This window comes from Rhinichthys klamathensis, unplaced genomic scaffold, assembly GCF_029890125.1.
Source record: "Rhinichthys klamathensis goyatoka isolate OS25496 unplaced genomic scaffold, OSU_Roscu_1.1 h1tg000181l_1, whole genome shotgun sequence".
NCBI classification, from domain to species: Eukaryota; Metazoa; Chordata; class Actinopteri; order Cypriniformes; family Leuciscidae; genus Rhinichthys; species Rhinichthys klamathensis.
The window spans coordinates 312,914-339,069 of record NW_026606709.1 but is presented as its reverse complement, the minus strand read 5'-3'; the positions used below and the strand labels follow the sequence as shown (position 1 = coordinate 339,069).

At 37.0% G+C, this 26,156-nt stretch overlaps 3 protein-coding genes across 4 annotated transcripts; 1 reads left to right on the top strand and 2 right to left on the bottom strand.

The window, feature by feature from the left end:
• Window positions 1-1,043: 1,043 nt before the first annotated feature.
• On the bottom strand, window positions 1,044-3,442 carry foxl1 (forkhead box L1). Its single transcript, XM_056261156.1, has one exon. It carries the CDS (start codon window positions 2,806-2,808, stop codon window positions 1,663-1,665), a length of 1,146 nt encoding a protein of 381 aa, XP_056117131.1. The 5' UTR covers window positions 2,809-3,442; the 3' UTR covers window positions 1,044-1,662.
• A 3,725-nt stretch (window positions 3,443-7,167) lies between these two features.
• phaf1 (phagosome assembly factor 1) lies at window positions 7,168-20,449 on the top strand. Of its 2 annotated transcripts, none has more exons than XM_056261152.1 (16): window positions 7,168-8,180; window positions 10,899-10,981; window positions 11,090-11,173; window positions 11,267-11,310; window positions 11,464-11,543; window positions 11,643-11,737; window positions 13,510-13,574; window positions 13,887-13,999; window positions 16,079-16,212; window positions 16,359-16,442; window positions 16,581-16,663; window positions 16,836-16,879; window positions 16,975-17,024; window positions 17,175-17,233; window positions 18,351-18,423; window positions 18,900-20,449. In XM_056261152.1, exons 1-16 carry the CDS (start codon window positions 8,117-8,119, stop codon window positions 18,987-18,989), a joined length of 1,245 nt encoding a protein of 414 aa, XP_056117127.1. In that variant the 5' UTR covers window positions 7,168-8,116; the 3' UTR covers window positions 18,990-20,449. The 2 variants fall into 2 exon arrangements, with proteins under 2 accessions (XP_056117127.1, XP_056117126.1); XM_056261151.1 differs by having other exon boundaries at window positions 13,477-13,574.
• A 3,176-nt stretch (window positions 20,450-23,625) lies between these two features.
• Window positions 23,626-25,256, bottom strand: b3gnt9 (UDP-GlcNAc:betaGal beta-1,3-N-acetylglucosaminyltransferase 9). Its single transcript, XM_056261150.1, has one exon. It carries the CDS (start codon window positions 25,182-25,184, stop codon window positions 23,847-23,849), a length of 1,338 nt encoding a protein of 445 aa, XP_056117125.1. The 5' UTR covers window positions 25,185-25,256; the 3' UTR covers window positions 23,626-23,846.
• Window positions 25,257-26,156: the final 900 nt, after the last annotated feature.

The window sequence follows — 26,156 nt, the reverse complement described above, 5'->3', positions numbered from 1 at the left end:
TACTGTTTTTGTGGTTACCAAAAGATCTTAGAAAATAGCAGTCTAGCCAAATATCCAGCAGTTAGACATTTAGCAGTCCATCTGTATTACATCACTGGATCTTTGCAGAGATGAAAATGAAAATGTTTTTATAAAACAAGACTGGTAACTTAACCATCTATGTGTGGTAACTGAGGTTGAGTATTGTAACATTATAACACTAGAGGGCATAATTATCTTTAGCAATGTAAAGAGACAAGATATTTCTTTTTGTATGCATTTCACATATAGTGCTTGCTTAGTGTGAGAATTTAAACATCAAAAATAGCTAATTATACATTCAAAAATTTATTCCACTTATTTGGGTTTAATGCAATAAAGCTGTATCGGTAAAGGTCATGCTTAAAAGTCATGGTTGAATAATTCACTTAATGTCCTATGAGGTATATAGGAAATGATGTCATGATGTAATTCCGCTGAATATGAAAGAACATTCTCAAAGATCACCTTAGAGATAGCAGTGGTCCGTTATGATCATGGGGCTGCGATCCAGCAGAGCCCTTGCAGACTGCTCCATCTAAGGAGCCCATCTGTGAAGAGGAGGACAGATGGAGGCAGCAGATTGAGAGATGCAGTCTCTTTCTCTCTACAAACCTTCAGATGGATGACGCTCTATTTACACTTCTGACCAAAAGAATCCTATACACAGGAAATGCTTGTGGATGTGAGTTCCTCTGCTCGAATGTGGGGAAGCTTATTTATTTCCACAAGCATTCCTGATTTGCACTCACTGAGGCTTAAACCTTTCAGTTCAAAAACCACTTATGGCTATATATGGTGGCAAGGAATACATGTGGTAGACTAGTTTCACAGTTCAGGATTATACGTAGTCCTGGAACAACAAGTAGTCCTTATATATATATATATATATATATATATATATATATATATATATATATATATATATATATATATATATATATATATATATATATATATATATATCAGTTGCTGTATATCAGATTGTTTTGTGTAGGAAATTGAAGGCATTCATTTCAACAAAGTTTTACTCATACTCGTTGTTTATTTGAAGAATTGAGTTCTCTGTTTAACTCAACAATATAAATCTCTCATTGAAAGTCCAAGGTACAACCAAATAATTTCATTTTTTTCCATAAATGTGTCTTTAAGCAATAAATCAATTTTTAGTTTGTGTGTATCTATAGTTAGAGGAGAGGACAAGAACAACAGCCCAATGCAGTTTGTCAACTATCTGTCATAAGCACTGAGAGGAACATATAAAACTCTTGTTCATATAAACAATAACATTTTACAAATACATCTGTATTTTGGATGGTTTGCAATGAGTGCGTTCTTGATCATTGTATACACATCATAGAATGAACTACTAGTGTGTGTACAGTATAGGCCTGTTCTGTAGATTGGCCATACAGGCCACCCATGTTGAATCCCATAACGACGACAACAACAACAATTATAGCAGTAGAAGAAATAATGATAACATTATCCTGAATTCTCGATATATGTTTTAAAACGTTTTGTTTGTAATTAATAATAATAAAAAGAAAATAAGAATGTTAATGAGACTGAATTCATAGAATATTTTTTGACATAAAACTATTTGCCAGGCAGTCTGTGATACGTGAAGCCATAAAAGAGTCGTCAAAAGAATAATGTCTCGCCTGTTTTCTCTCTGAAGTTCAGCGTTTTGTCAGGACAGGTGAGAGACAGGTAGGAGCAGAGCGGGAATCCGCGCGGGTACAGCTGTGGATGCGCGTGTGCGATCAGCGAGGACGTGAGCGCGTAACCGCGCGACTCCACACACTCAACAGGCACTCCTCCAGAATCCCCGCACCTCCGCTGGAACTGGCTCTCCTTTTTCGACAGAATACTGTCAATGCTAAACTCCTTCGATTTGTCTGTGTTTTTTCGAGGTTGCGTCTGCGCATTTATTACTTTGAATTTGGCGTCTCCATTTTGCGCGCTTCCAATGTCATTCTTCAGGGGTTCCAGTGTCTCTTGCGCGCTTAAATTCGGTGCGTTTGTTCGAGTTTGGGTGTTTAGAGACACTGTGCTGGTCTGTTCATACGTCGGGCATCCCGGGTTAGCGCCCACTGTGGTCGAGGGTGCCAAACACCAGTCTCTCGTGGAGTCGGAGGCGTGTGCGCCCACGTTTGCCTCACTATTTTGTGGTTGGGTGCCGTTAAGCTTCTCGTGGACGTTTATATCGGTTTCAGGATGTTTTTCGTGTTGCTGTTTGCTTAAATCTGACGCTTTCTCCACATGGGTACTGTGGTGAAGTTTGGAAGTCGTTGCTCGTGTTCTCTTGTAAGCGACTTTAGTCTCACCCGTCTCCTGACCCCTGCACTTTCTCTTTCGCCGCCTGTAGTTTCCGTTCTCGAACATGTCCAGACATTTGGTGTCCAGCGTCCAGTAGCTCCCCTTCCCTGGTCGCCCTTTTTCTCTGGGCACTTTAATAAAGCAGTCGTTCAGCGAGAGGTTGTGGCGGATTGAGTTCTGCCAGCCCTGCTTGTTGTCATGGTAATAGGGGAAGCGGTCCATGATGAACTGATAGATCCCGCTCAGCGTCGCGCGCTTGTCCGGCGCGTTCTTGATTGCCATGGCGATGAGCGCGATGTAGCTGTAGGGAGGTTTCTGTGGAGGCTCCTGTCGACTGGACGCGAATCCCAAAGCGGGAATGATGCCTCCAACTTCGCCACCGTAAACATAGATTAGGGAGGAATTCGATAGACTGAGAGCCGATGCAGCCACGCCGGGCTGCGGCACTGGGCTGTGGTATAAACTCATGACTTCGGAGGACACTTTCAGTCTGGGGAGATCGCCACCGGTGTGTCCGCTTCATGAGTCTAAATGTTAAATAATTGTTGTCCGTTTTTTCTGTTTTATGTTGACTTAGCGCTGGAAAATAAATTGTCTATGATAAACACTCGTTGTGTTCCCTCAGCCCACCCACATTAATTAAATTTTCATTGCAGAAAGCCTCGAGTCTCTCTCTCTCGCTCTCTCCGCGTGTCCCCTGCCTACCAGCCAATGGTGTGCTCGGTTATTCCTTCATTTGTTTATAGAATTAGTCTGTTGATAAGTCTGCCCACCCAAGTTGAATCAAACTGTGTTTATTTGGAAAAATTTCCGGGCACCCAATACATAAACGCACTGATCTGATGTTTGAAATATCACGTCCACCCTTAACGCTGAAAGTTGCTCGCACAGAGAGAACAAGCAAACATGACAGAGCTCTTTTGGGGAGTTGCTTTGGGTTGCTAGAAAAGAAAACAAAGCTGGCTATGTAAAAGAAAATGACGGTAACACTTTACAAAAAGGTTTCATTTGTTAAGATTATAGTTTGAACTAACAATGAACAAAATTTCAACAGCATTTGTTAATGTCAATCTCAACATTTACTAATGCGTTTTTAAAATCAAAAGTTGTATATGTTAACATCAGCAATAATGCACTATGAACTAACATGAATATGAACATTTCATTAACAAAGATTAACACAATTTTTTTGAGCTCGTTGTTAGTTGTTAATGCATTAACCATGTGACCTTATTGTAAAATATTACCTAAATAACCTTTTTGGTAACACTTTAGATTAGGGTTCAGTTCCCGCTAACTAACTAGAATAGGGATATAGAATTAGGTAATGCAGAATAAGGCATTAATATGTGCTTTAAGTATTAATAAACAGCCAATATCCTAGAAATATGCATGCACAACTACTTAATAGTGAGAATTGGACCCCTAACCTTAAGTGTTACCCAAAATGTATACATTTATGTTTCAGATGAATCTGTAATTATAAAGTTAAACAGTGGATGTTTGTTTTGTTGCACTGTTTGCAATTTTGATTGCAAAACTTTGTTTGCCATATATAAAATATATAGCCTAGTAAAAGACAATACATAAAATATTGTTTTAGTAAAAAGTATGAATTATCTTTTTACATAGAAAGTGCAAAGGGCAATATCTTTTTGATTTTTTGTAAATTGGATCATCGAAAGAGTGCTACTAAGAATTGCCTTGGATAAAATGGGAATAAAAGATTCATGAGGAAAATTCCTATTCCCTGCACAAATCATCTAATTTATTTAGATGTAATTCAAAAGTTCTTCTCGGTCCATTGAAATGTTTTATGTTGCATTTTATCTTTATTGTATTATTTTATTATTGTGTGTCTGGCCTTGATCATGTTTTGTGTCTTTGAACTTTAAACATCATGTGCTCTGCCAACCACCTGTGCTGTTATCAGTGTGACTAAAACTAAAAAGATTTTATTATAATTTAATGACTTGACAATTACATCATAATACTTGTAATATCCTCACTGAATTTTGGTTAGTCTGGCAACCACAGCTGCTAGTACAAAACCATTTTTACTGTATAACTTCTTTACTATCATATAAAGAGTTCATCGGTTTGCTAACAATAGATAAAAGAGCAGTGATATCCAAAAAAGGAAAACTTGGCTGGACGTTAGGAGAAACTGTATTATTTGTGGATGCACGCATGATGCTTTATATTATGTATTTTCCTGTTTATAGGACAGAGAGGGATTATAACAACTTTACAAGTGCTCACAGCTGGCCTGTGATTACATTATGCGTTTGGAGGTTTTTGTGGATAAACTTAAAAGTTTTTCCTGAGTTTGTACTATCCCTCTAAAGATGGTGATTCATAAAGTTTTAGACTAAAAATCCAGACACACCGACAGCACGCCACTCCGATAATGTTGCTTCTTATGCTTGCTGTAGAGGTTGATTGATCTAACAGACGTGTTGCCATTTTCTTTGAGCATGTCTAACCTTTCCATATTGTTTTATTGTGCTATAATTATTAGAGAAAAGATTTTTGTGAGAGAATTAGAGTTTTGTGTTTCATCAAAAGGTATATTGCAGTATATTTTTTGCCTTTGTTTTCATATGCTATATCTTGCATCGTTATTAATCGCTCCAAAAACATTTTATTCAACATGAATTTTTTATCAGCGAATCTGTCTTCTAGACTCAAAACGAGGAGAGAAATGTGGTTTTAGATTGTTTGTATAAGTAGACACAGATTTTTTCTGTTATTTTTAACCGTTAGCAACATGTGTTAAAATTCCTTACTCTTTGTTTTATTCATCATGTTCCCATCTGAAGGATAAAAACAAACAAAAACCCCTGTGAAACAGACTGGCAAGGTTTGTTACCAAGCACAATAAATAAAATCAGGGCCAACAATGTTTCCACAAACAATGTAATTGGAGTTTTGATCTGGGCTATTGGTGCAGAGAAAGTCAAATTATTCACAGAGCTTTGCAAATCATTCACAGTGTCTCGTTCTGTCTTTTCAATCAATTTATGTCAAATGTGAATATATTGCATACTATTCAGAAGAGTTGTATGTTTCTTTCATTCTGTTTGGACAGTTGTTGTTTGCCTTTTTATCCAAAGCTACTTACAAAGCTACCTAATTACGGGAAAATGCCCAATGGGACAATATGGGGTTAAATGGGGTTTGCTTAGACACACAAAATCATGTTCCTTATAATAAACAAACAATAGTTTGTTACATTTACAAACTATCATGAAAGAACACTGTATCGCATGTGACCAACACAAGGAGGTGCATCTGGATCTTAAACGTATATAACGATTTTCATCCAACATTGATTATATTATACATTTTTCAGATCAACACACAAAATAAGACCTCTTCAGCTTCTAAATGCTGCTATTATACTATTGTGTTATATTCTATTATATGCTATATTTCATTATTCTATTCTATTTGCATGCAAATGCCCAACAAATGTGTTTGTTCTTTTTTTTCCTTTTTTTTTTTTTTTTTTTGGGTATTACAAGGATTCATCCAGATCCAGGACACAAAACGTTTTGTAAAACCGTACTGAGTAGCCTACTCACAAACAGACACATGTAAACTCAATCAGAGCAAAATAGTCAGACACCAGGTGAACATATCATTTGAACATTTTGAGTCATGCTTTTGAGATTAAATAATAAAACACAGATGGTATGCTTAATTGCAGCGTTTACCTGTGTTATCATCACTTGTAGGCCTACTATAATGCAAGCACTCAATAAATTACGCCATCTGGTGGCTTTTTTTTAGTCAGTATTCTCAATACCTTTTCAAATTACTGTCCTCATTGGTGTGGCTTTTCGTGCGGTGACTCGGTTTAACGGATTTAGCTGTCAGTGTCAGATCTAACCTTAGACTGGGATGAACAAGAAGAAAGTAAAGAGATCCATTTGCTCCTGCCCATAACACCAACTCCTTATCTTTCAACAGTAGGCTACAGTACAGACACGGTAAAGGCCTAAATAACTTTATATACTTATTAAAGGATTATTTCACTTTTAAAAAAACTTTTGCTGATAATTTACTCACCCCCATGTCATCCAAGATGTCCATGTCTTTCTTTCTTCAGTCGAAAAGAAATTAATGTTTTTGATGAAAACATTCCAGGATTTTTCTCCATATAATGCACTATTTTTTCATTCATTTTTGAAATGACAGATAAGACCCTTATTCATCGTCTGGTATCATTTAAAGCCCTTTGAAGCTGAACTGAAACGGTCATTTAGACCTTGAACCGTTTGGCTACCATTGAAGTCCATTATATGGAGAAAAATCCTGGAATGTTTTCATCAAAAACATTAATTTCTTTTCGACTGAAGAAAGAAATACATGGACATCTTGGATGACATGGGGGTGAGTATATTATCAGCAAAAGTTTTTTAAAAAGTGAACTACTCCTTTAATTAATTAATTTATTTATTTATTTATAGATAATTGTAGTGGAAAATAAGTTGTCTTTTGTTTATTTCCTGCTATGTCAGTTGAGCTAAAAAGTAAAGTTTAATAAATACCAGCACTCTTGAATTATTAACCTAATTAACTTACATATAGGCGGCTAGCTATATATAATTACACAGAGTAATACATAAGTAATACAACAATTAAAACAGTATACCTCTCGGTTGAAGTAAAGAAAATAATTATGAGAGCCTCTCATAATTATTTTCTTTACTTCAACCACCAAATTAATTGGTGTGACTCATAAAATCTGATTAGTGATTCGTCAATTGCGCTATTTGACTTTTATTTTGGAGATTGCCGCCGGAAGTGCTATGTTGTTCGCACCGGAAGTTGAATAATCAGCTGATCATGGTGTTTTGGATGGAAGTTGTTTTTGGCACGGAGGGGCTCTTTCTTTATCATCTTAAGCCAATCTTAAACGTCAAAGACACCGGAAAATAAAGCTGCATGTAACAGTGCGGCGCCTCCAACAACCGAAACGTCCGAACGCGGAGAAATCCGTGTCATTATGAACAGATGGTGGTCATAAGTGATGATCTGTTTGCTTGCTGTTGAATCATCGGAAAGAAAGAAAACAACGTCAGGCGAAGCTCGAACGAGTCACTGATAGTCTGATGTATGTGTCTCGAGTCATATAGACCGGTCATAAAAAGCTTAAATGCATGTAATGTAACTGTTTGGACACGAAACGGCCTTCGTTCGCTGTAATAAATAGTAGCTTACGAGTTTTATGTGATTCAGGAGTAAGTCAAAGGTCAGATCAAAGTATTTTTTTTTTTACAACTGACAGCAGTTTTATAAATACTTTAATTCCATGTATGTGAGATATAAGATAATTAACGCCTTGAATTAATTCATGCTTAAGAAAGTTGATAAAAGAGCAGCAACCTGTAACCAATTGTTCCTTCCTGACATCAGCTCGCTGTGACTGACATACAGTTTACTTGTCTAATTTATTTAAGCTTAAGTCATATTGACCTTTTTATTCGTGTGTATCTGTTATTCGTTTTATAGTGTTATTTATAAGTATGGTGACAGTGGAATGCGTTGATAGCTGGATTGCATCACTTGTGTTTTGACATATCTGACGTCAGGGTGTCGTGTGTCACTCAAACTGTGTTTAAAGTGTGTGGGAGCTTTTTAAACGTACTACTTCGTTAAATTTGGACTCGTTGATTTAACGGTGGATTATTCAAGATTTTTTGAGAGGGAAGATTCAGATCTGGCACAGTCAGAGATCCTCGTTGATATCCCCAATTTCTCCCCGCCAATGCTGGATCTGGAGGTCGTTCCTGAGCGATCTTTGGGAAATGAACAATGGGAATTCGCATTAGGTGAGTGTGGAATAAGTTCAAAATCTGAAGTAACATGTTGCACAAATATGTAATTGTTATTGACAGAATGTTTACTTTTTGAAAATAAGCTGTTTTATTTGACTGTATAGTCAGTTGCCATCTGGATTTCACAATTGCACCACATGCTTTTTGACACGTTCACATCCGAGGTTCTCTTGACCTGAAAAGGGTCTCTGTTACTCTGAATGAATTATTTGTCCCTTTAGATTTTTCGCAGGGGCTGCTGGCTAATGATATTATTCAAAGATATTCAAACATGATACTTATCATTATTTTTTTTAATTCATCAGTGAATTTTTCAAATTCATGTGCCCTTGTAATCTACAACCAAAATAAAAACCCCTCCCTCATGCATCTTCTCTGATGACGTGTTTACTGGCGCGAGGGCGAGACAACCTGTCACTCACATGAGATCACAGCAATAGAGTGCATTAGTGCCAGCCCACGCATCAGCGCCATTGGTTCTGGAAGTGTGTTTTCCCCCCCATTAATTTCTCCCATAGGGATTTAAAAAATAAGTCTTTGTTAAAGCATTACAATCCATGGACTAAGCCAATGAGCGGCGTGGTGAATCACAATATTACAATTTTTTTATTTTAAGCACAAAAAAAGTATTTGATAATTGGACAAAAATACAGGTACAAGACTTTGTACATAATGGCTTTAGTGAGTGAAAGTACAATCCCATGAAGCATTGCGAACAGCCTAATCAAATTAAAAAAAGATGGAGATTGGAGAAATATAAAACTACTAGCTAATTAACAGCCTAATCAAATTAAAAAAGATGGAGATGGGAGAAATATAAAACTACCTAATTAATTTTTTTTTAATATATATATATATATATATATATATATATATATATATATATATATATATATATATATAATTTACACACACACACAAATATTTAAGTATTTTGAGATCTTATGGAGACTCAATTACATCATTCGCAGTCCTTAATGGGAATTGGCAGAGCTAAAGAGCTCTTTTTCCAAGTTTTGCTTGTTTCTACTTGCTGAATTGGGGAATTTCCTGTACAGCATAATGGTGGGTAATGTAGTTTTTCACCACAAATTCCACTGTTCGGATGGAGTGATGAATGGAGTTTTTGCTTCAGGATCCTGGCTGTTGCACTCGATAGCAAACCTCAATGATCCAATCAAGTCCCGTACTACTTTTTTTCTCATTCGAGCAAAAAAAGATCACAACTTCCGTTTCATGCTTACCGGTACTTTAAAATAGGAATTATTTTGATTGGCTGTCAATTTTATTGTTTATCAGCTGGGGGGGAAATCGCTCTCAAAGTGATTCCAACAAAATTGTTCCTTTGTGTCATTATTGTCATAGTTTTGGTGTGGAATCCACTATTCTTTTAGAGTGAGAGGTAGAGCTGGGTTTCGATTCAAATTTCAAGAATCGATTCCGATTCTCAAGATCTTGAATCGATTATCATTATTCGATTCGATTCGATCCGATCCGATTTTCGAGATTTAGATAAGTGTTTTTGTTTTTTTCCAGCTGTTACCTGAATTACAGCCTGTAGTTATGCAACATGTTGATGCTATTAGGCAATTATAGACATTTAACTGCTTGTTTTGAACTTCATGCATGTGTATTGAATGTTAAACAAGTTCATAATGATAACAAACAAGACTGTTTATCGTGGTGATGTGTAGCCTACAGAGGCTTCGCACAGACAGTGAATGAGAGAGATCGGCAGAGCGCGTGCGGATTACCTGCGTCTGTCTTTGAAGTCATATGTATTCGTGAAAAAGGTTGCCGTGTCAAAGGAAAGCGAAATATTTGTCGTATCATCCTTTTAACGTTCACGTCACGGGTATTTACCATAAATGCGCGTCAGCAGCAGCGCTGGTCAGATTTCCACAGCACGAGGAAGCCGCGGGGAAATAAAATCAGCGAGTCACGCATTGAATCAATGCCATATTGGTCTCTAATAAGTGAAGCATCAGCTTCAGCGTTACCCATGCGACGCATTGCTGCTCAGCTGAGCCTTGAAAAGTGGAACTCAAAGTTAAAAATAATTAACACCTTGTTTCATTACATCTCTTTTAATGAATCAGCTTTTTTGAACGTGTTCGTTGAATGAACGAATGACTCACTCAAAGCCCGTTGTTGTCAGTGTGCGCGCTGAGTGAAAGCCTTTCAATGCGCATACAGGGATCTCCAGTCGCGGCAAGTTAAAGTTCACGGGGAAAATGTAAGCCTATTATTAAATCGATCCTCTGAGTTACGGATCGATCTTTAGAAATTAATATGAAAATCGATTCAGAATTGGTGAATCGATTTTTTCAACACAGCCCTAGTGAGAGGACATATTTTTGTTCGAGCTAGTAGCTACTTCATGGTTATATTTATCGTTTTTAGTGTGAATGGACCTTTAAAGTTAAATTTAAGTCATTTTTGGATGTACTAGGAGCTGTGTTGTTTTTTGACCATTAAAAAAAAATCTGTGGCACCTGACCAATAACAATCCACTATTTCAGAAAGCTGTGTAATAAATTATTATAAACAGTGACAAGTTATTTTCTTTCATACTCTACATGTTTGTGTTATATACCATGAAATTATTATATTTTTAGTACTGCAGCTACTAGAGCTGTTGACTCCACTTCTTTTATCATCATGTGAACCCGAAACCTGACAATCTATTTGTTTCTCTGGATTTTTTTCCAGGGATGCCATTGGCCCAGGCCATTTCCATATTACAGAAACACTGCAGAATCATAAAAAATGTCCAGGTGCTCTACAGCGAACAAGTAAGGATGTGCTATTACTATTATTTTCTATAAATGTCTATGTGCACTGAAGTTAATCATACAGATTTTTTTGTATCCTTATCTGACCTGTTTCTCTTCCCCAAACAGATGCCACTCAGCCACGACCTCATTCTCAACTTGACTCAGGATGGAATTAAACTGCTGTTTGACGCCTGCAATCAGAGACTGAAAGTGAGAGACAACATCTGTGTGTGTGTGCACATGCATGGTTTAATTCTTACACCCGTTACATTATGTTGCAAATATATCTCCATCGTTTTTCAGGTCATTGAAGTGTACGATTTGAGCAAAGTGAAACTGAAATACTGGTAAGTGATCTTATGTTTTGCCATAATAGTTTCGGATTACATTTTGTGTTTTACTCTTTTTCTAGATGTTGTAGATGCTGATATACTAACATCTACCGCTAACCACTGTCAGCCAGAGAAATGTAAAATGACCATTTTCTCTGTTCATTACAGTGGAGTACATTTTAACTCTCAGGCAATAGCACCTACTATTGAGCAGATTGATCAGTCCTTTGGCGCTACTCATCCAGGAGGTGAGATTTATTGTCAGCTACAGTTATTTGTCCAGAACCCTCATTGCTGTGTTTGTATGTGTGTGTGATTGCTGGGGGATTCATTGTCTCTCTTTCCAGTCTACAATGCTGCCGAGCAGCTCTTCCACCTGAACTTCCGAGGGCTTTCCTTCTCCTTTCAGCTGGACTCCTGGAGTGAAGCTCCTAAATATGAGGTGAGACTATATTCCCTCCCTGTGTTGTTCATGCTCTTATAAAAAAAAGTTCTGTTGTATTACCATTAGATGGAATACCATGGTTCTGAAGGATACCATATTCATCATGGTATTTAGATGGAGCTTCAAAGAATCCTATGGTATTACCATGGTACATATCCTAAGAAGCATGGTATTGGTATATATCTGAATAAGCATGATATTTTCCATTTTTTAAGTGTTTATTCTCCCTTCTGTTTAGTATTTGCTCTGTGTCAAGGATTAAGGAAGGATTCAGGAATTTAAGGTCCGAAACTTCTCAGACTCTTTCAGAGCATCGTGCTGATGACCCATACCAAGTTTTGTAACTACGTTCATGCGTTCATAAAATACAGCATTTTAGCACAAAATTAAAAATGGCCGATATGGAAAAATTGGATATCAGTCGACTCGGCATGACGCCCTGAATCTAACTATGATTCGAATTTATGATTTTTGGACAAACCGTTCAGAAGTTATAACCAAAAATAGCCATTTTTCGTCTCTCCGGACCAGTAGGTGGTGGTGTGCCGAAACGCAGCAAGTAGCCTCAAGTCATGCTTGTCATGACATGTACCAAGTTTGGTCTGAATACGATAAAGCTTAGCGGAGATAGAGCCTTACGTCTATTTTTGCAAGCTCTATTTAAAATTAGTTTGCGCGGTATTCAAGAGCGGTTTGACGAATCAACTTGAATTCCAGAACTTTTTGTCGGCATGGTCTGAAGATGATCTGGTTACATTTTTCGTGAAAATCGGAGCAACCGTCTAGGATGAGTTCGAAAAAGTATGTTTTTAAAAAAAAATCCAAAATGGCGGAAGGATTTTCAGATGCAATCGAATCGTATTGTGTTTCGAGCCCTTATGGTTCAAAAGTTATTAGCGTAAACATGAGTGAAAATTTTGGACAGTGTGTGGCGCTAGAGGGATTGAGTTAGAGACTCCGAATTTGCTATGGTGACTGTTCAGACTGTCCTCTAACAGTGTGCTAAATTTCATAACTTTGCCGCAAGCGGTTCAATGGGCTGCCATAGACTTCCATACGGAAAACGAAGCGGAAGAATAATAAGAACGTTAACGATTTCAAGAGGTGCCGTCGCACTTTCAGTGCTTGGCCCCTAATGAATGAAATATTACTTTATTATTAATAAAATACTTTAAATAAGATAAATACAGTAACACTTATTGCATGTAATCCAATTATACCAATGTCAGTGTCAGTATTATTTATATAGTTTATTTGTATAATGTATTTTATATCTTTAATCAGGTAATTTTATGTTTTAAGTCTACATTTTATTTTTAGTACATTTTTAGTCATTTTGTTATATGCTTTTGACATTTTTATTAGTTTAAAATATTAGTAATTAGGTTTAATTTTTATTTATTTAGTTTTAGTTCAGTTTTAGTGCTTAGATGCTCACATCTTCTTCACAGTAACGTATTTTGGATAAATTCATACACCGGGCGGGGGGTTATTTTATCATGAACTGAGACTAAAACTATGAAAACATTTTTCTGCATTGAAATAAAATATATATATATTGGGCTTTATTTCAATGAACAAAAATGTTTTAATAGTTTTAGTTTCAGTTCATGATAAAATAACCCCTGCCTGATGTATGGATTTATCCTGTGATGATGATGATGTGAGCATGTTTTCACCAGAGGAGACACCTGCACAGACACTGCATTCTACTACTAGCTGTTTTGCTTTGACAGCCTAACTTTGCCCATGGCTTGGCCTCCCTGCAGATTCCCCATGGGGCCACTGTCAAACGGATGTACATTTACTCCGGAAACAACCTTCAAGAAACCAAGTAAGATTTGTGCATTTGTTTGGATAATTGAGGCCTTTGTGTGAGGATAAAAATGTGTAAAAATGCCACCACTAATGAATGATTATATGCATAAGACTATTGAGCATGGATGTGTTTATTAACAGACCTTCAAGTCATCATCTTATTATGTCCATTTGTAATGTTGATGTGGCCCAAGGGGAGCATTAATCTGCATTTAGTCTGTTTCCTTGGGTATCTAGTTTTGATTGTTCTGTTTAAGCGTTTGGTAAGAACCTCATGGGTTGCATTTCCACAAGCAGCGATCATTGCAAATGATATTTTTCTTCGCAGGGCTCCGGTGATGCCTCAGGCCTGTTTCCTTGGTAATGTGTATGCAGAGAGTGTGGAGGTGCTGAGGGATGGGGCGGGACCCATGGGTCTCAAATTTCGTCTCCTCACCGCAGGTATTACAAGCAACCCAAACTCATTCGCTAATGTCAGAAATCATTATGCAATGTTTCTATTAAATATGCACTTGACTAAATTCATTGTAAGCATCATGCACACCTTTTTATAAGAGTTTCATATTCTCATGAACTCCCAGAATGCAGAATGCTGAGATTTTTTTAGATGCCTCAAAGGAAACTTTTCATCACCAGCTCTTGTCATCACCCTCATCCTGTACTTTGTAACCACTAGAAAACAATATATCTTGTACAGAATACCATACTTTGATCATTCTTGATTCCATTCAAATTTCTATGTATTTTAATTAATCATAATATGCCATTAACAAATATGTATTGTTTTGATGAGGGCAATACAGTTTCCTGTGTTTAAAGGCATGTCATGACATGTTATTTCCTAAGTTATGCTGTGCTTAGAAAACCAGCATTAGTAATTTGTGCTTGAGATAAATAAACAAAATGATTGTTAGTCATCACCAACATAAACAGACAACATAGGTTTATTTAATCACTTTAGCATAAACCAGAGCTGGAAAAATCATAAATGTATTGATCTTAACAAAGATGTTTATATAGCTACTATTATCTATTCTTTGGTCATTTTCCTGGTAATCGGTACTGTGTGACTTTAATTAATAGTCCAGTGGTTCTCAGCTATAGGGTCATGACCCAAAACTGGAGGGTTGTGATCAATCAGACTTGGGTTCCAAGTCTGATAGGTCTGAAGGGTCACAGACAGCAAAGAAAAACAATAAATGCAAACCATAACCTGCAACTATGTAATCATGAATTGTAAGGATAGCAAAATACTTACGTTTTTTAAATTATTTAATATTAATATTAAAATGAGCTCAGGATTAAAAAATGTATCATAACAAGTATAAATTAAATTAAAATAAATTAAGATCTGTTCTTTTTTTTGTTGCAAAGATGTATTAAATTGATCAAAAGTCACAGTAAGGCATTTATAATGTAATCAAATATTTATTTTTCTAATAATGTTCTATTTTCAACTTTGATGATAAGAAATATTTCTTGAGCACCAGATCAGCATATTACAATAATTTCTGAAGGAACATGATGTAAAATATAAGACTCGAGTAATGGTTGCTGATAATTCAACTTTGCCATCACAGGAATAAATTAGATTTTAAAATGTAATCATATTTCAAATTATGACTATTTTTACAGTATTTTTCATAAAATAAACGCAGCCTTGGTGAGAATAGGATTAAAAAATCTTACAGGCCCCAACCATTTGAAATGGCAGTGTATTTTTTTTTTTTTTTCATAACCAATTTTGCTACTGCGTTGGGTCACCACTTGATGTCCGAAGTAAAATCTTGGTGCTGTAATCCAGTTTATAAGTGATATCCAGTGTAATTATATATTTCTTATATAATTACATAGTTGCAGGTTATGGTTTGCATTTATTGTCTTATATCTCCAGAAGTATAGATTGCTAAGCTTTGAAAGCTTTAGTGATTTATGTTTTCTCAAACTAACTTTCAAATGTCTCAATAATATAGCACCTGAGCCACTCAGTTCATTTATGCAGAGACAAAGCATCAATAGAGTCACCAGAGGCTCTATCAATAACAACTGTATAGTTCCATACCGTAAGACTTCATTTGGTCAGTCTGCTTTTTCATATAAAAGTGCAAAGTTGTGGAATTCATTACCCGCTGAATTTAAAACCATGACTGAGCTTAGAATGTTTACTTCTCGAGTTAAGTCTTGGATGAAATCGAAACAGGAATGTACCCATTTGTAGATAGCTGGTTTGTGTATGTAAGGGATTTATATAGTGTGTTTATAGATATGTTTTTAAGATGAAATAGTAATTGTTGTAGTGTAAAGGCCCAACCATGGACTGGAGTTGAAAATTAGCAATAGCTATAAACTCTTTTTGCATAGCATCAGTCACAGACTTGTTTTGTACTATGTTTAATTGCAATGTCCATGTCAAATAAATGAATAAATAAAAAAATAAAAAAACTGAAATTGAATCGGTAAACAAATATGTTGTTTGGAACGCTGCTTTGTCACATTGTATGTGTTACTTCACTTTCTCAGGATGTGGCCCGGGAGTGTTGGCTGATACGAAAGTGCGGGCTGTTGAGAGAAACATCTACTTTGGAGATTCTTGTCAGGATGTTTTGAGTGCTCTTGGCTCCCCACATAAGGTCTTCTACAAGTCAGAGGACAAGGTAATGACCGATCCAATTTATACTCAACACACAGTACATTAATCTCAAGATGAGCAAAGATACATTCTCAGAAATAAACCACGACATTCCCTCTTCACATTTACTCTGTTTGTCCTGACAAATCTTGTCCTTTTTTTATGTCTCAGATGAAGATCCATTCACCCTCCCCTCACAAGCAAGTCCCGTCCAAATGTAATGACTACTTCTTTAATTATTATATTCTAGGAGTGGTGAGTATTAGCTTTAAATAACTCTATTACTTAAATGACTATTTGTTACTTCATAACATGCTGTTAGTGTAGCTTTTGTTTGTTCCATTTGCTAAAAGCCATTGAACTTTGAGCATTATGTCTCTATATATCTTTCAGGATATACTGTTTGACTCTTCAACCCACCTGGTCAAAAAATTTGTCCTTCACACCAACTTCCCTGGTCATTACAATTTTAACATGTAAGTCTCATTTCTTTGCTGTATTGCATTGGTCGCTGCTGTTTGAAAGGTCTGGTAGGTTTGCAGTCTGGACATATTGATTGAATATTGATTTTCATTTAAGTGTTTAGAAATGTGTGGTTTCAGTATCACATACCACTTTATTTACACACTTTATGTGTGTCCATCTCAGATATCATCGGTGTGATTTCAAAATTCCTCTTGTCATTAAAAAAGGTTAGTCTATATCAGACTCTCTGGACTAGATCATAATTCTCTGTTGTGTCTCTGTGGTCTTTTGTGTTTGTCTCATTCTTTATATTCTGTTTCAGATGGGGCAGACGCTCAGAGTGAGGACTGCATTCTGACCACTTACAGCAAAGTGAGTTCATAGACTGTGTTTAGCCTACACATTCTTTATGTAATATATTATATACACATGCATTAGATGCTATGTAGTATTGTATGTGATAAATAATGAAACATTTTTAAGTAAGTGGGTACTAATTATGTTTTCAACCTTTGCACTCAGTGGGATCAGATTCAGGAGCTGCTAGGACACCCCATGGAAAAACCAGTTGTGCTACACAGGTGAGAAATGTATATTTTGGCCACATATACAGTACAAACTGTTTTATTGACGTCTTCCATGGCTGAAACACCGATTGAGCGATTACATGAGACATGATGCAATTCAGTAAGTTGTACTGTATCTCAACATACCTTTTAATGTTTATGCATGTTCATGCGCTATAACTTGTATTCAAGTGGAAGAAAAGATTTGCGCTGCCGCTTGAACTGGGGAACTACTGCGGTCTGTTATGTCACATTCAAGAGCATCGAAACACTGTTTATTGTTTGAATTTCATGATCAAATGGACAGAATTTGAAAGCTGAGACTTTGTTTCTTATCAGAAGTAACAAAGCTTTGTTGGATGCGAGGCGAGCTACAAATAATATTTGATGGAGGGAAAAATCTCGGATCTGGCAACCCTGGCTTGATTCATAGGGTTAAAATAGAGCCTGCTTTAACGTCGCTATTTAAAGGCGTCATTGCCCTAAATTCAACACAGGAGACATTTTCTTCACACACAGTATGCAGTTTGGTAATCAGTCTCACACGTTTTTCCACCTCCTATTGATTGACAGGTTATAATTGGCCGATAGTGAAAATAATTGCTTTTAACGGCCGATACCGATATCCCTACTACTAACCATAAGTAACTCCGCAACTACATGTTAACTAGCAGTCATTAGAGTATTAGTAAACTGTCTGCTTAATATCTGCAAAAACTTTATTTTGATGGTCCTCCAACAGACATTATACTGACCCTAAGTAACTTGGCAACTACATGTCTACTTATTCTACTAACCCTAACCAAACAGCCTATTAATACTCTTGAGGTAGTTGGCATGTAGTTGCAAGTTAATGAAAGTTAGTTGATATGTAGTTCCAAAGTTACTTATAGTTAGTAGAATGTACTTATAGTGTATATATAGAAATAAAGGGTAACCTTTTATTATTTCAGCTTTTCTTCAATTGACACAAATATTTGAATAGTTTTATTTTACAATAACAACACTGCCTGAATTTAAACAAAAAAGGCAAAGGTCATTCACATGCTTTAATGCAAACTACAGCACAGAGCCACCGCTGCATATGAAAACGTGTTTATAATGCTCTGATTAATTGTACACTGCTCTGCAGGTCATCCTCTGCAAACAACACCAACCCTTTTGGTTCCACATTTTGTTTTGGACTGCAGAGAATGATATTTGAGGTATGTGACTGGGCCATCTGTGTGTACTGTTTGTTTTACTTAGTAAGCCTGTATAAAAAGTTGCTTTTAAAAATAAATAAAGATATTAATTTTACAAATAAATGGCAGATTTGGTTTTCATGTTTACAGTACAGTGAAAGTATCATTTGCTTATATTAAGGATGTACTGATATAAAACTTTTGGATGATGCTGAAACAACACCCTCAAGTTGTTCTAAACCTGTATCAATTTATTTCTTCTGCTGAACACAAAATAAGATATTTTGAAGAATGCTGGTAACCAAACAGTTGATGTACCCCATTGACTTCCATAGTTTTTATTTTTCATATTATGGAAGTCAATAAGGTCCATCAACTGTTTGGTTAATCATATTCTTTTTCATAGTCCATAATATTGGCAGATAACCATATACCATAGCTCATACACAGATAAGCACTTATTGGATCTCATCTCCATGCTGTTGCTGTTGTTACAGGTCATGCAGAATAACCACATAGCTTCTGTGACTCTCTACGGAGCGCCTCGTCCAAGTAGCCTGGCCCGTGCCGAGCCCAGTGGCCACTGAGGAATCCGCCATGCCCACGGTGCCCGTCCAGCCCTGCAGAGCCTCTGAACTGACCAGTAGAGTGTGCCTTCACTCACTGCTGCCATCACACAAGCTAAAGCAAGACATGCTGGGAGTTTCTCTGGAGTTAAACTCTTCCCCCCTCAATTCGGTCTCCTCAATAATAGCATGGAGGCTGCCCTCAGCCTGCTAATAATCTCAGATAACCATGCAAACCTGGCTCTGCCCCCAAAGCTTTAACCCAGACATGCATCAACGTCAGCATCGTTATAGTACTTGTGGATGCACAGTGATTCATTTCCACACAAGCATATGTGATTTTTTTTTGCCCAACCTTCTAAATTTCCATACCAGACGCACCAAAGGGCGAACATTGAACCGATTTCTCCTCTGCACGCTAAACACTTTAACAAAAACACACACGCATTCAAGTTCTTTTGCTTTCCTATGCGCAGAGGATGAGAACAAAGTCAAATGAGGACAAACTTTTGCCGCGTAAATTCAACGAGTGTGTTTTGTATGCATTGACGTAAGGTTACAAGCACAAGCTTGCACAGTGTGGATCCAGTGCTGTGAAAATGTTCTTGTGGCACATGAGCAGGCTCACATACACGCATAACGATTCAGAAACCCATTTCATACCAAGTCAGCAGCACAGATTACCTCCCATTTCAATACCCTACACCCGCTTATGTTGATTCCGTTATTGTTTTGTTGTTCATGAGCTCATTAGTTTTGAACATTTGCACTAAAATACACCTAATTTACTTGATAATTGTCTCCTGTCCACTGAGGAACGTTTTAATTGCGAGTCTCGGAGAGAAAGAACGGCGGGGGAGGGAACGACGATGTGCAATTGGATTTCAAAGCTAGCTGCAACCCAGACCGGAGAGAAAAGCCACCCACCCATCGCCGTTTCTTTTTCCCACCGGATGTCATGCCGTCAATTCTGTTTGCGTCCTTTTATTTTGTTCCAAGTTGAAAGATGTGAAGTTCTTTTCCCTTGTTCAGTATCTTAAAGTCTTAACTGCAGAACTGTTTTGTCACCTGATTGCCAAATCATTAGCCAAAGAAGAAACAACAGTTAGCTCTTTGACATTTTTAATACCCACAGTGTAAGAACATTCCCTTTTGATTTGATCTATTAAGTCCCTGAATTGTTTTTAGCATAGCAACTCCCATCAATTTTTAATGCTTCTTTATTTGAAGCTTTCTCTCTTCAGATTTGTTGCTGTTGTTTCCATAGCAAGTAGATGTGATGTTTTCCAAGCACGGTGTGTCCATGTCTGTACAGATCTGTAAATAGCGTGCAGAATTTTCATTGTTTTGTTGCCCTAACGGTACCGTATCAGATCAGCTGATGTTTGGAACTCCCCAGACTGCTAACATTCGGAGAGTTTCTGGCTTCCTTTGCCAGCTCTTGAGGGACAATATAGCAGCTTCCCTCGAGTGTTGTCCTAGATGCCGTAGCCTACATTTGACCACTTTCGGAGATGACTAGAGCATTTTAACTTCAGTAGATGGTCTGTTCACCTCTAACTACTGTTCATTGCTTTGCGTCCTGGCAGCGAAACCACCAATGGCTGTCAAGCTCCACACCTCTGGTGTCATTCCAACCTCCCTTCAGGCTTCTGCAGTGTGTGGTTCAGGCTTATTCGGGCATTCAGCTTTCTGTTAGATTAACTCCGCTGGAAGACCGTCAGTGGTGTTTTTAATATATTTTACCCTTAACTTTTGGTCTTTTACAAGGAAGATGCTTTTAACATTGTGCCTCATCTCCCACCGAGCCTGTCTTGACTTTTTTCTCTGTAAATGAAATTGTTTGAACTGCTTTGTGTATGTCCGAGCATGTAAAGCTAAATTAATAGTCATAGTCCTTTTGTTTCCGAAAACGTACCTGAATATTAGAGGAAGAAAAAAACGACTCGTTGGGTATTGAACTCTTTTCATGAAGCGCTAGTTTACTGTGTTCAGTGTATTTAAATTGATTATTGCAGTCCGCGTACAAAAATGTAACAGAAAATGGAGATTGCCCTTCATGATCTGAAGTTCACAAAGTGGTTGTGGTGTTTCTGTCTCAATACAATTTGTACTTTTTGAAACGGATGTGGAGTTCCACTTTAATATGGTTAGATCTTAAAGCAAACTGCTTAGATGCACAATTGGAATCTCCGTTGTCGATAAGGAACAACACAACCGCTGTTTTATTGTCATTTAGGGATTGTAACTGAGGGGGGGGGTGTGGTCTGATGGGCTGATTGCCTGCCCAAACTCAGGTGGATGTTTTTTTTAATGCCAGGAGCAAGTGAATGCTTTTCATCAAATGGGTTTTGGCTGTAATGTTTCTTCTTCAGACTTTATCCTATTTTTGCATCGGAATGAATGAATGAATGATCATCCTGAGGATTGTAATTAGAAATGGACAAACTCCATACAGTGTAATGCGCATATTAATGCTATGTATTGTATTCCTCTATATTGTATGTTCTTCCCCATCCTCCAAAAAGTGATTATTTTTTGTGGATTTAGTACATTTAACCCATTTCTGGAAGTGGGACTTATCCTCGATTAAAAAAAGTGTGTATCTAAATTGATTGCAATGTGGTGTTTTGTATCACAGATATTTTTACTTCTGTAGGTTTAAGGAACATGTACACGGAATATCAACATTTATCAGGCAATTTTTGTTGTTGTTTGTTTCTTTTTGTTATGTTTTCAAAGCAATAATCATTGCGTTGATGGAGTATAAATTGGAATGGTCTGGTTTATCAAAAGCTCCGAGTGGGGCAACAATGCTGTGACCATTGGATTTAAGTTTCCTTGTTCAATCTACTGAAAGCATTATCATTTTTTTTTAAACTGCTAATTTTGCATTTTGTTCATTAAAACTGTTACAGTGTGTTCAACAAAAATATTTAAAGAATGGATGTAATAAATATGGGGGGAAAGAATGGAGGGATCTTTTGTCTTTTGTTAAAAAAAAAAATTATTCACTTCATTTCAGAATCATTCAATTGAGTTTAATGTAAATCTAAAAGACAGCAGGTCATCTAAAACAATGCAGCACACTTATCAATCAAAGAAAAAAAATGGTGCCATTTGTCTAATAAAGGATATGTATACAGTAATAGTCTCTATATTACATAACTCAGTACATTTCAATGCATAACATTAGTGTCCATTTTGTGCATACAAAATGTGTCTGATTCCCCTGCACTTCCTGTACAACATCTTTATAATTTAGACAAACTCTACAGTAATTTCCCCAAAAATAGAGAATAGTTTGAATTGGATATAAGAATCATCTACAGAAGCTTTTGTGAACCTTTTTTCTTAGATTTTATATTTGAGCATTTTTTTAAACAGTCGAAAATTACAATTTAGTCATGTTGTTCCAAGCCTGAAATGTTCAGATATGTGTCAATGCAGATCACTTCAGAAGATTTTCAGTGAATAATGACTTAAATATCTCACACAAAGCTATCATATGGCTTTAGAGCATTTGGAATATAGCTGTATGAGTTGTACCTTTGGAGCAGGACAGACAGTTGATGGTCATTGGATGTTTTCTTTGTGTGGAAAAGAGTAGCATGTTCAAAAAAACAATCATGAAAGGAAGTCATAAATGGATATGACATGGGGGAAAAAGCAGATATCATGGCCACGAATTAAGAATTCATTCCCACAACTTAATTGATTTCATCATTTTAGGTAAACCGTGCCCATGTTGTACTGATTCATTCCCTCATTTTAATTTAGTTAAAGACCCCCTGTGGGGAAAATAAATGTTTTAATGTTGTTTATATGTCTATGTGGTGTTTTTAATATGCTTTAAGACAGACCATGGTTTGTGTAATATTAGCAACACATTATTAGCTGTTTGATAACGTAGTCAAGCAAAAGGCTAATCATATTAATTATGTGTCCAATGTTGTAGAGAGCGATACATAAAACAAACGCATTACCATTCTGATTCATCGACTTGTAGACGAGCCTGTATGAGTGAGTGGAGGCGGGGCTCATTTGCATGTTCATGGCTCCTCATGTACTAAATGAAGTAAATGTGTAAAAATACATTCAAGCTATTTTAAGGCATGAATAAATATTTTCACAGGAAAAAACTTTTGGTGACCAAATATGAGTTCTAAGGGACAAAATTATTGACTACAGGGGGACTTTAAATCACGTCCATGATTTAACTAAACAAACAAATAAGTACAATGTGGAAATAATAAAACGTGGCCACTGGCCATGAAATATTAAGTTGTGGAAGCTTAATTCTTAATTTAGCTTATGGTATCTATTTTTTCTTCTATGTCATCTGGGGGTTTGATTGACATGCCGGTGAATTTTTGCTTTAGTTTTTCCTCATATGTGACCCTGGATCACAAAACCAGTCACAAGTCGCACGGGTATATTTGTGGCAATAGCCAACAATACATTTTATGGGTCAAAATTATTGATTTTTCTTTTATGCCAAAAATCATTAGGATATTAAGTAAAGATCATGTTCCATGAAGATATTTTTGTAAATTTCCTGACGTAAATATATAAAACATTTATTTGTGTGAGTGAATGCAGCACAATCACAAACATAAATAGGCAACTTTAAAGGCCGATTTTCTCAATGTTTCAATCGATTTGAAAAAGATTTTCAAATAGTTGTATCTCGGCCAAATATTGTCCTATCCTAACAAACCATACATCAATGGAAATCTTATTTATTCAGATTTATTCAGATGATGTATAAATCTTAATTTCAGAAAATGTACCTATTTGACTGGTTTTGTAGTCCAGGGTCACATATTCCCTGTCCGTTTCATGTTTTATTTTCACAGTACAGTCATTTTCTAGGAGTTAATGCTCCACAAACACTTTTAACCCATAGTCGTTGTCCCTAAGCTTCTCCTTTGCCTTGTTCTTAGCAGTCATCTTGTCTCTCCATTGAAAGGGGAAAACCGTAGGATCCTGACTGCTGTGACACTGAAGGTTAGGGTCATGCAGAAGGTTCCACATGAGCCAGATCTGTGGGACGGTCAAGCTGTGCACCACCATCAGCTCTCTGTAGAAGCAGGGGTCAAAGACCTGGAGGTGGGGGGCAGCGGACGGTCTCACAATTCCAAAGGTGCGGAAGCCTTCGTGGCGAGTCGGCTGAAGGTCGATCCTCAGCAGACACATGCCCAGAAAGACATCATCAATGGGGAAGAGTTCCACCTCTTTGCAGGCGAGGTGGAGCTTCAATGCGGTATGTCCCGACATGACAAAGCCACCTCCGCCAGCATAGGACGGGTAGATCCCCTGGCCGTAAATAAACTCGGGGATGAAGTACTTACTGTTGCGCCTGCGTATTGGTCTTGCGTGGACAATGATGTCGCCGACAAAAAGATCCTTATCGATCTCTTGACCCTCAAGCATCTCCAGGATATTGTCGATGTTCACGTACACATCTGCGTCACCCTTAAAAATAAACTTTGCTTTGGGACAGCTAACATTGATCCACTGTAGGAAGTGGATTTCTTTTAGTGTCAAGTTAAAGAATGTGTCTTCAAAATCCCACAGGAGGATGTCATGAAAAGTGTGGCTCTCATATCCCAAAAGTTTGTCCCATAATGGAAGCACTGTTTGATTTTGGGGTACACCGAGAAGAAAAACTCTCCTGACGTTCATATCTTTCTGGAACACACCTTCTCGTCCCCATGTGCGTCGAACGACCTGACGTTTGTCGAAGTCCGTTGCTACTGATTTTATGGCGATCAGCATGTAGGGCGCTCCTTCTGGTCCAGAACACTTTGTAGGCTGATCAATTAGCAGCTTGAAGTCCCGTTGGTCTTTTTTTTTAAGGTAATCATAAAAGTCAAAGGAAGCATGTGTTGGTAGCAGACTTGCTGTCGTTGAGGGTTGGAGAAATTTAGACTTTGCTTTCTGAGAATTGACCTTTGGTGGTCTTTGTGCTTTAGGCTTGATCTGAACCTCAGGCTTGCAAGGAGGTATGTCTGGAGATTTTGAAGGGAACGGCTTTGTTTCCAGTCCCTTTGGTGCTCCACTGAGGAGGGTTCTTGAGCTGGTGGATCCATGTTGAATGTGCAATGTCCCCCATACGGGTGTCATACTTTGATGGGCATATAACAGCAGAAATAGCAGCACCAGCAGAATTAGGGAGCAAAGTATATCTCCCTTTATATAGACCCTTCTCATGGTGTGACCGGTTTTACCGTTATATTCCCATGAAATTCGGTAGAAGTCTCACATTCTTCTTAAAGTGTTTGGATTTTCTCACGGCCGTAGTAGGTTCTGCTAAATAAAAGTACAAACAAAAGTCAGTTAAAATAAATGCACGATAACTGCTTGCAAAGCATCATTTAGGTTGTATTTTTCCTCCAAAAAATAAAATTCATGCTACATCTAACCTCTTAAAACACACAACTAAATCTGCAGTTATACTAATCATGTCCGTAAAACCAATTTCCTATTGTGTAAGATTTGAGAGGCATCACATATACTTCTTACCACAGCATCCTGGATGTCATCAAACAAAAGGAGACACAGGATATTACTTGACCAAAGTTATGCTTCATAAACGGCCAGGACCGCATACTTCTATGAAACAGGATACACAACCAATTTATAACAGGAAACACATCTTACCAATTTTGGAACTTAAAAATCTTTTCTGGCACTTCAAAGTAAAAAAAAAAAAAAAAAAAATTTGAAACTGTTGAAAGAGCTTAAATGTCTCTTTCATGTGTTATTCACAGAAATCCAATACAGTTGCTTTTCCAAGTCATCAGTCAGTTTAAAATGCACATGCAATATATCAATATATATAATTCGTCAACAACACCACATAATGACATTATTTTAAGAGATGTAAATATTACTTCATTCCTCAAATATGTTCACTAAAATTATTTATAGCTCAATTGTACATTCTGTAACTACATGGTTAGTAAGTAGGCTATGAGTTATGAGTAACCATTTAGTCAATTGATTCGTTAAAAACACCAAGCCGAGTTGTGTGCCTACAAGTCTCCCGAAAGAATGTTTCTAAGCATTTATTTCCCCACTCATATGACAACCCTGTAGGCCTACTGTGTTTGCTCTACAACTGGCTTTATTACACTTTTAACGTACAAGATCTGGTTCAGTTCGTAATAACGAACGAGCATT

What these genes read in the sequence shown, in the direction of transcription:
- foxl1 (XM_056261156.1), bottom strand. Translation starts at nt 2,808, where the DNA reads ATGAGTTTATACCACAGCCCAGTGCCGCAGCCCGGCGTGGCTGCATCG.
- phaf1 (XM_056261151.1), top strand. Translation starts at nt 8,117, where the DNA reads ATGCTGGATCTGGAGGTCGTTCCTGAGCGATCTTTGGGAAATGAACAA. An exon ending in AAAGTGAAACTGAAATACTG is followed by an intron (nt 11,311 to 11,463) that starts GTAAGTGATCTT and finishes TGTTCATTACAG; the next exon opens with TGGAGTACATTTTAACTCTC. An exon ending in AAACCAGTTGTGCTACACAG is followed by an intron (nt 17,234 to 18,350) that starts GTGAGAAATGTA and finishes ACTGCTCTGCAG; the next exon opens with GTCATCCTCTGCAAACAACA.
- b3gnt9 (XM_056261150.1), bottom strand. Translation starts at nt 25,184, where the DNA reads ATGAGAAGGGTCTATATAAAGGGAGATATACTTTGCTCCCTAATTCTG.